General features: G+C 46.1%; 1 protein-coding gene across 2 annotated transcripts; it reads right to left on the reverse strand.

Annotated features, from left to right (window-relative positions):
- Nucleotides 1-1,216: 1,216 nt before the first annotated feature.
- LOC307042638 (uncharacterized protein) lies at nucleotides 1,217-3,191 on the reverse strand. Of its 2 annotated transcripts, none has more exons than XR_013809203.1 (4): nucleotides 2,248-3,191; nucleotides 2,048-2,149; nucleotides 1,836-1,922; nucleotides 1,217-1,513 (listed from the first exon to the last, which is right to left on the reverse strand). XR_013809203.1 is itself a non-coding variant. In XM_079686631.1 (4 exons), the coding sequence occupies exons 1-4, from the start codon at nucleotides 2,950-2,952 to the stop codon at nucleotides 1,771-1,773; spliced, it is 417 nt and encodes a 138-aa protein (XP_079542757.1). In that variant the 5' UTR covers nucleotides 2,953-3,191; the 3' UTR covers nucleotides 1,566-1,770. The 2 variants fall into 2 exon arrangements, 1 of the variants encoding a protein (XP_079542757.1); XM_079686631.1 differs by lacking the exon at nucleotides 1,217-1,513 and having other exon boundaries at nucleotides 1,566-1,922; nucleotides 2,248-2,331; nucleotides 2,874-3,191.
- Between the last annotated feature and the right edge of the window lie 10,866 nt (nucleotides 3,192-14,057).

Below are 14,057 nucleotides of genomic sequence, written 5' to 3' on the forward strand. Positions count from 1 at the left end.
CTGTAGGATTTGAGAGCTTTTTCAGTCTTTTTCAGTAGACTTACTGCTACATCCACTTGCATTGTTTGGGACTGCAGGACTTTGCTCACCTGCTGAATTTGACTTAACATGTCATACCAGACCACTGTGCACAGTGAAAAGCGGAATGACCCCACTTCTTCTGCCAGAGACTGGGCTTCAATCCTGATGATTGGGTCTTTGGCCTGGTTTCTCACCTCAAGCAGTGCCTCTCTCACAGCTGCGGCTTCATATCGCAGAGGCTCCACAGCTTTCACTCTGCTCTCCCATCTGGTTTCTGACCACATTTTGAGTGAAAGGTTGACGTGTTTCTTGAGGATGGCCCATCTCTGTGTAGAGGCAGAAAACAGGCAGTATAGCTTCTGCACAATGCCAAAAAATGATATGGCATCTTTGGAGCTTTTGGCAGCATCAGCAATGACCAAATTGAGTGTATGTGCCCCACAAGGCACAAACAAAGCTCTTGGGTTCAACTGCAGTAGCCTGGCCTGTACTCCCTTGTTCTTCCCTCTCATATTTGCGCCGTTGTCATATGACTGTCCTCTGCAGTCATCAAAGGCAATCTGCAACTCCTCCAGCCTCTTCAAAATCAGGGCGGACAAACTTTCACCAGTGGACTCCTCTGCTACTAGGAATCCCATGAAGTGCTCTTTAATCTGGGGGTCTTCTTCCAGTGTCACAATTCTGATGACTACTGACAGCTGTTCAGTGTGGCTAACATCCGGGGTGCAATCTAAAATGAGGGAAAAGTACTTGCATTTCTTTATTTCTTGCACTATTGTTGATAGAATCTTTCCACTGATGCATTCAATCAACTCATTCTGAATGGTTTTGCCCAAGTAGCTGTGGTGGGATGTTTGACTTTTAATCTTGTGGATGTGGTCTTTCATCACTGGGTCAAACTGCGCCAAAAGCTCAACCTCTTTCAAAAAGTTTTCATTTGAAGGAGAGTATTTCTGTCTTTCCTCTCAATGCCATATTTCGCCCTGCCAGAGACTGTACAATAGCAACCAGTCGTGTCAGCACTGCTCTCCACCGACTCTTCTCTGCCTCAAGGAGGGCCTGCTCTTGTTTGTCTATTGTTGTACCTTGTTTTAATCGAACTGCCAATTCTTTCCATGACGCCAAATTGTTCAGGTGTTCCGGACTATTTTCATGGCTGGTCAAAGCAGCACTTGCATTTTTCCAATCCCCGACAGTCCTGCATTTGTTAAATTAATTTGTTTTGGAGATAAAAGTTGACAACAAAAACAAAAAAGACTGTTCTTCTTTTTTGAATATGTCACCCAACTTCTTTTGATCCTTTCTCCATTTACTAAGGTCCTGCTGAAGTACTGGTGGTGGCAACTTCTCCCATCATCTCTCCTTGGGAAAATGAAATCAGGTGTTATCTGATATGGTCCTCTCCGAACAAACTCTGTCCTCATTGTGTCTGTGAGATGTGAAGGGCAGTCAGCAGGATCGGTTGGTAGTGGATCGTCTGTCTTTGCTGCATCTGGAGGGCATGTGAAGCACATTTTCTCACCTCATATTCACAATATCTTCACACACACACACACACACACACACACACACACACACACACACACACACACACACACACACACACACACACACACACACACACACACACACACACACACACACACACACACACACACACACACACACACACACACACACACACACAAACAACCCCAATTCCAAAAAGGTTGGGACAGTGTGTAAAATGTAAATAAAAACAGAAAGCAATTATTTGAAAGCATGAGGACAATTAGGTTTATAGCTAAACATCTTTACATTCATAAGGCACACACCTGAGAAGAGTGTATGGGTGGAATCTGTGGTGCAATCAGGATGAGATGCAGCAGGCTGTTCTGACGTTCCTTGCAGTGGTTCTGGGCCTATACATATATAGAGAACACACAAGAGCAAATATATTGGCTGGATTAGAAATGGCACGACAGTCATTTTTACATTCAATTATTTATCATCACATCAGGAACATCTATTGACATATTGTACTCACCAGAACAAACAGACACAGTGGTCAGTGGCAGGGTGGAATCAGTGGTCATCTCATCAGGATGAGCAGCTTGCTGTTCTGACGTTCCTTCATGTGGTTCTAGGTCTATAAATATAGAAAGAACACACAAGAGCAAATATATTGACTGGATTTCACATTCAATTATTTATCATCAGGAACATCTATTGACACATTGCACTCACCTGAGGAAGCCGGCACAGCTGAGGTGCATGGCGGTTCCTTGTCAACTGATGCAGCAGATGGTCCCAGATATTTTAAAAGTGAATCTAAAATGATATAACAAAATGTGTATTATCAACATTGAATCATTTCCATTTGTTAAATGTAGCTATTATTTAGTTAGTAAGCATTAGGACAGCCTGACAGGTCTGATTCAACTAATCAAGAGCTATGCCTATCTTATTAGAACAGTTGAATCAGGTGTGTTAGTTCTGGGTTGGAACGAAAACATTCAACAGGACTGGAGTTGAGAACCACTGAGCTAGTTAGCTAACGTTAGCGCACATTATGACAGGGTTGAATTTGGCAAATGTTTGACTCGGATAGTCAATGTGCTTTCTGAGGTAAACTTAACGTTAGCTAACGTTACCAACTAACTAACATTCCACCACACTGGCTAGCTCGCTACACCAAAACTAACATTGTTTTTATTACTAATATTTCTATTTCATGACACAAAGAAAATAGCCTTATGACAGTTTCGACTGAATGGCAATAACAAACGCTGGCTAGCTAACGTTGGCTTTGCTAACTAGCAAGATTACATGATCCATTCGCTAATGTTGACAATACAATCAAAATTGCATACCTTTCACCTTGGCACGTTTCTCTTCTTCTTCTTTTCTTCTGTTTTTATACTGCGCCCCAGATGGCTTTTGCCTCTTCATAGTTCTCTAACGTTAGTCTTTCTTTCCTCAACGCTCAATTTGATAAACACTTGACCGATACCCATCAATGCACAGCGCTCTAGCATGTTCTGACTGTGAACACCTAAAGCCGAGGCTCTCCGACCGACCGTTTTAGATTTTTGGCTCATTTTCCCTTATGTTAGAATTTTTTTTTTATGTAAGAATAATGGTTGCAGATATAGAGGGGGGGCGCCAAAACTGCGCCAAGCAAAAAAAAAAAAAAAAAAAAAAAAAAATTGTTGCAATTTTTGGCGCCCCCCTCTGGGTGGCGCTCTAGGCAACCGCCTATATTGCCTGTAGGAAGCTCCGCCCCTGGTAAGATCCCATTTTCATTACAATTGTGGTCTTACGTTGACTTGAAGATTAAGTCCATGCTCTCCTTCTGGACAACAATCTCTATTAGTTTTTTGTAAAAGTCCTCCTTATCTTCCTGTAGTTTCAAAAGTCTAGTTTGTTGTTTGTGTCTACCGTCTCTGCGTAGAATAACAGTAGCAACAAGAACCTGTGGGCTCTAGTGCGCCCCCCTTCAGTGCGGCAGAGGTTATGGCTGCCTCTCCTGCTGCTTTTTTCATAGCCGTTATATGATGAGACCAGCAAGCCTAAATATCATATATACGTTAAATAAGTTATTTAGAGACAATGGATGGCGAGGATACATTTAATAAAGGGATCTAAAAACATTACATTGGTGACCTACAGTGAGATGGTAACAGGCATGCGCTTAGGGCCCGCTTTCTAGCCAGTTTCTGTGGGTTGACACATTCTGAGGTGAGGCAGAGCTCATTTGTGCCTCACCTCACCCCACAGTAACTGGCTTGAGCGCGCTCACAAAATAAGTGCCCGTGCTAAATTAGTGCCCGTGGTCCAGCAAGTTACTGTGGGTTTACGAGAGGCAGAGCTCGTCCCTGCCTCACTTCTCATCGCTACCCGTAGTTGTAGCGGAGCTCAGCAAATTTGTTGATTTTGACTTTAAAAAGCGATTGGAATCATACATAAATCACACTTACATCATAGATCAGTGGAGACATTTTATTATTATTACCATTTAGTTTTTCTTTAGTTGTTTTTCCGTTACATTGGAGTATGACAGGTGAGGCTCTGCCTCCCCTGACTGCACGTCACTGGCAGATTGAAGAGTTGCAAATTGATGTGAAAATAAAAATAGAAAATATAGAGTAAAAGCTCAAAACCATTTATAGTATATTGGAACAGATGGTAAACACTGGAATTGCCCTGTAAGTAAAAATGCTGTCATGTTTGCAGTCATTAATCCACCTTTTTCAGGAGTTCAACAGTCCTTTGCTCCGCCCTTGCTCCCATGCCTTTTACAAGCTAACTAGCTCACTGCAGAGCCGCTGATAGACAGAATGGTCACTTTGTGTCTTTGGTGCGAAAACTAATCCCGCATTTTTAGATCTTTTTTTTTTTACAAATGAATCACACTTGCCTGTTAGTAAATCAAAAGGCTGTGTTCATATATGGTTTGTAGCTTTAACGGAGTAAGGATTCGGTCAGGGGATGGGTGGGTACAAAACATAGGACTTTCACTCTGGGAACCGTGTGAAACCAGAAGTCAATGTTGATTTAATTGGAAATGTAACCAACCTACTTTAGGAGCCCAACTTTCATAGTTATTTTTAACAGATGGTTGACGTATTTGTCACATACCTTCCGTACATGAGTAACGCCACTTACACTGTCAGTGTTACTTAAACCACAATATTTTCTTGAACCTAACCAAGTAGTTTCCCGTAAAGAAGTTGATTTTGAAAAGAAGTAAGGAGTGAAAAACGCAAACTTTCATGCTCTATTTTTGATAATACTGATAGCTATTTGATAATCCTTTGAAACGATAAAGACAGATAAAACTACATTTTTTATAGTTTAATGACTATTCAAATGCAAGACCTATTCCTAAAATGGAAAGGTTTTGATGGATTTTCATAAGAAAACACATGACAAATGGGGATAACGTTTTGTAAGATTAATTCCGAACTATGATAATATGTTTTTTTCAGAGGTAGAGACATCAGGAATTTCCTAATGATTAAAAATGATTTATCAACGTCAAATTGTCAGGGAATATCTAAATGGAATGAAATATTAACAATTTCTTAGCTTATTAAAAATATACACATTGTATCATTGTAACGACATGGCTAGCATGAATACTCACGATTTGTAACCATTCTTCCTATTTTGCCAATGTAGCTTAAAGCAGCATGAAGCAGTGTTAAAGTATACACTTTAACACTGCTTCAATACACAGCTGGAAAACTCCCAATCCCAGTGGCGCAAACTCGACAATCAGCGGCTCTGCCTCACTTACACAACACCTTACCTGCATAGTGTCTGATCATTCTATTACTTGAATATAGTGCTATGAACTCTGTTTACAAAATGCTGTCATCTTTTGGGAGACACAGTATTGTCTTATAAAGGCTGCTTGGTATATGTTCAGTTCATCCACCTGTTGTATCCAGTTAATAACACACTGAAATAGTATAAACATAAACCTGCTGTTGCTTTTTTATACTGTATATGCCTTAATTCATATGTTTGGCAATCATGATTAAAGGATGTTTATATATATTCTTTTGTCTGTGGCTTTTTCTCTTCATAAGCAAAACTATTTTCGGAAGTTAGGCTTTTGTTGGGGTGTTACCAAAGGATTAAATATGTTTTAAAATAATAGTGAGATCTCCCCTCTGCCTTGGTTTCAGAAAAATATATTATTTTAAATTACCCATATTACTCATGGTGTTTTTAGAGCAAGTTATTAAGTGAAGGCATAGGAATTTTATAAAATATAATTGAATCACACATTTTTATTATGACTATTTCCCCCCCCCCCCCCCCCTTTTGTGTATTTTTGTATACTGATGTTAGGCAAGTCCGAGTGTTAAAATAATTTACCTATATTTGTATGAGGTGGAGTAGGCCTAATTATGTATAAGCAGTAGTACCTCACAATTATAATTAAGTACAGTATGTCCTTTGTGTCATTCCACCAGTGCTTCGAACCTCACTGGTACACTGTAAGAAACGTACCGTGAAATTCACAGTATTTAACTAGCAGCAATTGACAAGTTACTTACTGTAATTCATTTTACAGTATTTAACTGGCAACACTTGACAAGTTACTTACTGTAGTTTATTTTACAGTAAGTAACTTGTCAATTGTTGCCAGTTAAAACTATTTATTATAGTATACTTCATGTCATGCTGGTAATTTAAAGATTACCAGAAATTCTTGACACAATTTTAAAGCTCACCAATAACTGCAGGGAGACAGCAAACAATACATTTTAACAATGTATTCTTAATTGTTGAATGGTATCAAGACCATGTATTTTCTTATGCTAAAATATTTTCATCCATAAAACAATCGATATTAATATCCAAACACATGGAGATTGCATTTTTAAAACAGTGGCGATAACAAAACACAAAGAATATGAAGCCATTTTAGAGAGGTGATGTAGTTGAAAAGGTCTCACGACCTCGACACAAACTGGAGAACCCAAATGCACGACCCAGGGACACAGTCTTGAATGTAACAAACATTTTCTTTTTAATGTCATTGAACATAAAATCCCTCTAAAATAAACTTAAACTAACAAAACCTGACAAGACTGGAAACGATCCTCTCTTTGCTGAGGCCTGGCACCACCACACGTGGGAACAAACATGAACTGAGGTTACCTACTGTAACCCCAGCTTCTATGAGTAAATGGCGCAGCCCTCTAAGGCTATCGCTATTGGGTAATCCCCCTGCGCCCCCGCGCAGCACTGAAACACTTGTAGTCCACGCCCACCCGCAAGGTGGGCCCCACCCTCGGGCCTCCTTCCGGTATAAATAGGAAGGTGGCCCGGCAATCTGCTCCCATACAACATAACTTTTTCTTCAGCTATTCGTAGAGCCAGTGGGGCCCCGCAATTAGAGGGCTGCGCCATTTACTCATAGAAGCTGGGGTTACAGTAGGTAACCTCAGTTCTATTTCGTATATGGCTTCGCCCTCTAAGGCTATCGCTATTGGGTTAAAGGCGAAGCATGATGTAGTCTGCGCCCCACTGGGTCCGCCCGGCACTAGAAGCACAGACATGCCTGCTCAATAACACCCCCCTGCCTGATGTGCCATGCGTAATGGCTCATCAGCGTACCTGAAATATAGCAAAACATGCCTCTCTTCCCGACGGGGTGAAGGCTGGGAACAATACATACCGGCCGCTGTGAGAAAGTAGAGACGAAAGTCCCACCTCGTCCTGCGATCGTAGTGGGGGAACAGCAGCTCTCTGCGTGTCAGGCAGGTAGGAGAGCGCCCAGCTGGATCCCTGACGTCACTCACTCTGACCAGGCACTCCGTACAAAGTGTGTCAGAGGAAAAAGGAACATCCCTCCTATAAGAGGGGAAAAGGGCCGCTCTCCGCGTGCCGAGAGGCAGGAGAGAGGCGCACAGCTGGCTCCCTGACGTCACTCACTCCGACAGGATACCCAGTACAGGGTGTGTCAGAGAGGAATGGGAGACATCCCTCAAATAAAAATGAATAAACGAACAGGGGGAAGACCAAGATGCAGCCGTGCAAATATCTTCCACTCCACATTCCTCCGTGCAAAGCCGTGGAGGAGGAAATTCCTCTGGTGGAGTGCGCATTGACGTTCTCCGGGAGCTCCACCCCAGAGGAGACATGCCTGTGACACAGCCTCACACAACCTCTGTGACAGCCGCTGTGCAGACAGAGGTTGCCCGATCGAGCGCTCTCTATAGTGCACAAACAGGCGCTGAGAATGGCGCAAGGCAGCCGTGCGCGCCACTAGCAAGACAGAGCGCGCACAGGACAGAGGAGATTTAGAAAAATAGCGGGGGTAAAAACCGCGCAAGACACTGTTCCTGGGATGACAGCATGGGCGAAGTTTGAACTTTAAGGTTGGGGGTCCCAAAAAATAACTACAAATGTAATGTATAGCTATAGGCTGCAACACAAGGATTAATACATGAAAATTGATCAGGATAGCCTACAGGCTACTGCAGGTGTGTTTTCATAACTAATATGCCCAATAGATGAAATTACTATGGCAGCGGAACTCGCCGCAAAATAAAACGGCTGCTGCGGCACATACTGCTGCTATAATTAGGCTATAACACAGAGGTCTGTAGGATCAATGTTCCCCAATGCTCACACACTTTTTAATGAACTGTATAGGCATACTAACTAATAACTGTAGGATATAAGCACAGCAGTTTTATCACATTTTGACCTAATTTCAGCGATGAAAACAAAGCCAACCAACAAAGTAATGACTTTTGTTCACCGTCATCTAGTGATTATGATCTCCATGCATTCAGCGTCTCTGCCCCACAACTGTCAGCAGCGGCCGCTAGCAGGACCGAAGCATGTGAGCACAACGCAAACGGGAGGATTTGGAGGATTTTGGTTTGAGCGTGGAGCGGTGTCTGCTGCTTACTGCAGCTGGCTATCCCCGGATGCAGATGCTGCGCAATTACGCATTTAAGCTCAACAAAACGAAATAATTTGAATGAATGGCTTAGGCTACCTAGTGCAGCATCAGGCGCCTCTTTTTCCGGCTGGCATAGATGTCCACTATCTTCTCAACTGACAGTTTTGCAGTCAAATCTCCCTCAATGTGCAGCAGGGCCAGATCAGAAAATCTCTCCTGGATCATTGTAGTTCTCAGCCAGTTTCTGATCCTCCTCATTGCTGAGAAACTTCTCTCTGATGTCGCTGATCCAATGGGCAGTGTCAGTGCAAGCTGGAGTAATGGGAAGAAGTTTGGATAGCTCTCCTTGCTTACTTCGTTTTGCAGGTCCTTCAGGTTAATGGGAGATTGGACAGCACATTTTATCAGGTCCATTTCTGCTGTCACCAGCTGTGGATGGACGATCTTGAGGCTTGCATATTTTCTCAGAAGTGGTTCAATGCCTTTCTTCTCACACTTTATCACAGCATCACATGCCGCTGCAAGCTCCATGGCTTCACCTGAAAACCGTCTGTCCAACTCGGCCATCATATTGTCCAGCACAGGGAGATATAAATGACAGTAGATGGCGTGAGCCTCAAATTGTCCGTCTATTTCCTCATTCCTTTCATCTCGTTGGCGCTGCCCAAGTGTGGGCCCCACTACATACTGGTAAAGCGACAAAGGGGGTCTTGAACTTCTTTTTCGCTTTACCATGGAGGGGGGGTCACTTTCTGCAGTGGCAACTGGCATGCCGACGTCCTCGCCAAACTGCTTGATCTGGCTCCATATGTCTTGCCAACCTTCCTCCTCTCCTCTGCGTTCCCTCAAGTGTGCTCTCAGACTGTTGATCGTGGAGGCAGGATCTGCAAGTGTTGTGGATTTGGACTGAAGTTTCTTGTGAACAACGTGCACAACCCGCAGTAGGTCCTCAAGGATAATGAGGCAGGCGATGAAGCCAGGTGTGGTCATGTGATTATACAACCCACTTGCTTCCACTGACCATTTCTCTCCTTCATCCACCATCTCCTTCAGACAGCGTGTGATAGGCACATAATGTGATTTAACCGCAAAGACGCATCGCCATTTGCTCGCCCAACGCGTGTCACTGGGTTGCCCAATTTCCTTTGCCTTCATCTCGAGTGTTTTCTGCATCGCCAGAAACCTGTGGTGGTTGCTTGGTTCTGAAAACACGGAGTACAGCTTATCAATAACATTTAACGTCATTTTGATGTCTCTGTTGACTGTGCATGATTCCACCAGGACCAGATTAAGTTTATGGGCCTTGCAGTGTACGTAGATGGCAAAGGGGTAATCTTCCTTGATACGCTGCTGCACTCCAGTTAAATGCCCAGACATAACTGAGGCCCCATCATACGACTGTGCGACTATTGGGACGTCCTGCAGTCCACATGACTCCAACCCCTTCTTGATACCCTCAACAATCCCAGCAGCATCTCGGGAGGCAGAGCAGTCAATGAAGCAGATTAATCGCTCCTTAACCTGTAGCTTTTCTGCATATCTGATACACACAGACAGTTGTTCAGACTTTGATGATTTGGCCTCATCCGCGATAACCATGAAAAAACCAGTCTCACGCACTGCATTTGCTATTTCCTCTCTGACTAGCTCTGCACACAAAGAGATGACCTCGTTTTGAAAATCTGGACTTGTACAATTAAAGTACTTCTCATCCTGCATTTTGCGGAAACTTGGGTCATACTTGCCGAGGAAGTCGCACAGACTCAAAAAGTTTCCCTTTGTTTCATCATCATCATCATCATGCGGCTTGCTTTTATCTGTTTCTGTATCGACTGTATTTGTGTGCTTTTTTTCATTTTTATTTTCTTGTATTTCCTTTTTTCTCCATTGTATTTCCCGATGTCCACGGAAAGGGAGGCCCAGTTGAGACAGCAGCTTAACGACATCCACGACCTTTGTCAAATACTCCCTGTTTTTATCCACTGTGTTCTGGTGACTGGTTGACAAGTGGACTCTGACAGATCCATGCTTTTCAGTTTCCTTGTAGCCCTGCCACAGTCTCATGCAGGCCTTGTGTTTTTCACAAGAGCTATGCTTTATCAGCCTCTCAGTTAGCTTACTCCAATATCGCCCGCCTTGTTTAGCTAGTGTGTCTTCCTCCTCTCCAATCTCCTTGGAAAAGTGGCGGCAACAAAAACAAAACACTGCGTCCCTTGAAATCGAGTACTCCAGCCACGGATGCTTGTTATAAAAGAATGCAGAAAAGCAACGATTTCTATCTCAAATTTTGTGTCTTGCGAAAACGGGAAGCACTGGCTGTTTGGGGCCCACACTTTTATCTCCTAGGTCACTGGGAAGTTGACCGCCATCAGAGGCTGTCTCACAGGGATTGCAAGCGGCGGGAGCTGCGGTGCCGACCGGCGCCAAGATGTGGTGGCTGGTCGACGGGCGAGGCGGGACTGGCGGGTCCGGAGCAGGTGCAGCTTGGGTGGCAGCAACGGTGGCGCTGGAACTTGAATCCGAAACTGGAGTTGTTTTGGTTGCGAAGAACCTGCGTATATTCATTTTTTTAGTCTTTTCCTGTCAGGTTTTGGCGGCTGGCAGACTCGACTTGTCTGAATTTGAGTGCTCAAAGTGCGCATGTGCGTGCAGCGTGTGAGGGCGCAGCAGCTGCACAGATCGTCTGTGTAGACTCATTTTTTAGTAATGTTCTGTCTCTGACAGCAGTACACACTGAGACAATATGTTTGTGGATTTAAATTTATTATGTTTATTGAGTTTGCATTTATTGATATAGCGTTCCAGAGTTATATTTATCTAGGCCACCTGTACATCATAACTAAAAAAAAAAAAAAAAAGACTCCGGCCACCAGGGGGTGCCGGGCACCCCGGGAACCCCCCCAAACTTCGCCTATGGATGACAGGAGTGTTTCTTGTATCCCATGGAACTGCTGGGGGGAGAGGCTTCTCTGTGAAGTGCCGTAATGGTCTTTCATGGTGACGAGCCACGCCATCGCCGCCGCTGCCCGTGAGGCAAAAGGGCTGCGAGGGAGTTTCCACACGCTGCCTTTCACTCCGTCTCTCCTCATGAGGCGCGTACACGCCCAGGGGATGAGAGGTGTGCGCATGCTCTCCACACGAGGCGTTATAACGGTGCTCGTGGTTATTATGACCGTGTGTAGGAGGCATATCTGGGACAGAGGAATGCCGCGAGTTCTGCAGTTTATAAACCAATAGGTTAAAACAGCAGGCTTCTGCAGCGAATGAACCACCTCTGGAGTGTCCCCCTGTTGGAAGAGACTCAGGGGGATCATCACGTGACCAGCTGACGCCAACGCCGAGCAGCTGCGTCACGGAGAGGGCTGTGTGGGTTGTGACACGCCGGAGGAGAGCTGTCAGTTCTTCCCCTCGCTGCCGCGAGAGTCGCGCTCTCATGCTGGCTGAGTTTAACTCCACTCCCAGATAAACGATTGTCTGAGAGGGAAGAGGACAGCTCTTCTTCCAATTTATTATGAAACCCAGGCTTTGACAGATGCGATACGAGATGTACCGTCTGTAAAGCGACTTCCTCTCAGGAGCGAGCCAGCAAATAGCAGGTCGTCCAGAGGAAACCACACTCTCATCCCTCCTCTGTGTAGTGGCTCCAGCCTTCTCTACACAAATGCGAGGAGCCAGGAAATATCCGAACGGCAGACGATTGTCTGGTCTGATATTCCCTGAATGGAAAACGCAGGAATTTCCTGTGTTTCGGGATGATGGGTACGTGGAAGTATGCATCCTTCAGGTGGAAGTGAACCAGTCGTCCTGGTGAAAACATTCCAGCACCTGTTTGATCGTCAGCATGTGGAATACTGACAGATCGAGGATGTCTCATTCCCCCAGTCTTTTTCGGGATTAGAAAAATAACGGGAGTGAAAACCCCTGATTTTCCTCCCTTTGAGGAACCCTGGAAATATCCTCTTTCAACAGGAGTTCCAGCAGCTCGGATTGGAGCGCAAGACATAGCTTCTGGGATAACAGGAGTGTTTCCTGTATCCCATTGAACTGTGGGGGGGGGGGGGGGGAGAGGCGAACTGCAGGACGTATCCTCTGCTGATCAGCCTGCTCATCCATCTGTCCATCAGACACACGCGCTGCCACTCTGAGAAACACTAAGAGCGGGCGCACATGCTCGAGATTTTCTGTGGTCGTCATGGCAACGAGCCACGCCAGGGAGTCTCCACACGCTGCGTTTCACTCCGGCTCTCATCATGAGGCGTGTACACGCTCAGGGGATGAATGGAGATGTGTGCAGTGCTGCAGACAGTGTGTAGGAGGCGTATCTCGGACAGAGGAATGCCGCGAGCTCTGCAGGTTATTAACCGAGGTTAAAACCGGCAGGCTTCTGCAGCGAGCCCTGCTGTCTACTTAATCAACAGATTAGTGGCAGCCGGCTTAATTAGCGAGCTCTGCAGGTTATTAACCGATAGGTTAAAACCAGCAGGCTTCTTGCAGCGAGACCTGGCGCCGTGGCGCTGCGGGCGCTGCCGCTGGGGGCACTCAGCCTGGAATACTGCTCAGTCCCCCGTTCTGGCTTCTCTGTGATGCCATTGCCCTCGCCGCCACTGTGAGGCGAAAGGGCTGCGAGGAAGCCTCCACACGCTGCGTTTCACTCCGACTCTCATCCTGAGGCGCGTACACGCTCCGGGGATGGATGGAGGTGTGTGCAGTGCTGCCCACATGAGGCGTTATAACGGCGCTCATGGGTTTATTAAGGCCGTGTGTACGAGGCGTATTTCGGACAGAGGAATGCCGCGAGCTCTGCAGGTTATTAACCGAGGTTAAAACGGGCAGGCTTCTGCAGCGAGCCCTGCTGGTAATCAACAGATTAGTGGCAGCCGGCTTAATTAGCGAGCTCTGCAGTTAATTAACCGATAGGTTAAAACCAGCAGGATTCTGCAGCGAGCCCTGGCGCCGTGGCGCTGCGGGCGCTTCCGCTGGGGGCACTCAGCCTGCAATACTGCTCATTCCCCCGTTCTGGCTTCTCTGTGATGTGCTGTAATGGTCGTCATGGTAACGAGCCACGCCATTGCCCTCGCCGCCGCTGCTCGTGAGGCGAAAGGGCTGCGAGGAAACCTCCACACGCTGCGTTTCACTCCGGCTGTCATCATGAGGCGTGTACACGCTCAGGGGATGAGTGGAGGTGTGTGCAGTGCTGTCCCCATGAGGCGTTAAACCGGCGCTCATGGGATATTATGACCGTGTGTAGGAGGCGTATCTCGGACAGGGGAATGCCGCGAGCTCTGCAGGTTTATTAACCGATAGGTTAAAACCAGCAGGCTTCTGCAGGGAGCCCTGCTGTCTACTTAATCAACAGATTAGTGGCAGCCGGCTTAATTACCGGCTCCGCTTCCTCGGAGGCTCTCGTTGAGCAGACCAGGAGCGGGGGAGCTTCACTCCCCTTTGACTCGCCGCCGGGAGACCCTGTCTCTGGGGTGGCGGGGGAGCGGAGACGTGGGACGGAGCCCCTGCAGCCGCCGGGGCGGTTGCTGTGGGCGTCTCTCCGCTTGCGGCCTCCTGTGGCCGGCGTGGACGCCACGGCTGCTGCGGGCGTTGGTGCCGCTGTGGCAGATCAGCCGACTGG

Source organism: Notothenia rossii (genome assembly GCF_949606895.1).
Source record: "Notothenia rossii genome assembly, chromosome: 6".
Classification (NCBI taxonomy): Eukaryota; Metazoa; Chordata; class Actinopteri; order Perciformes; family Nototheniidae; genus Notothenia; species Notothenia rossii.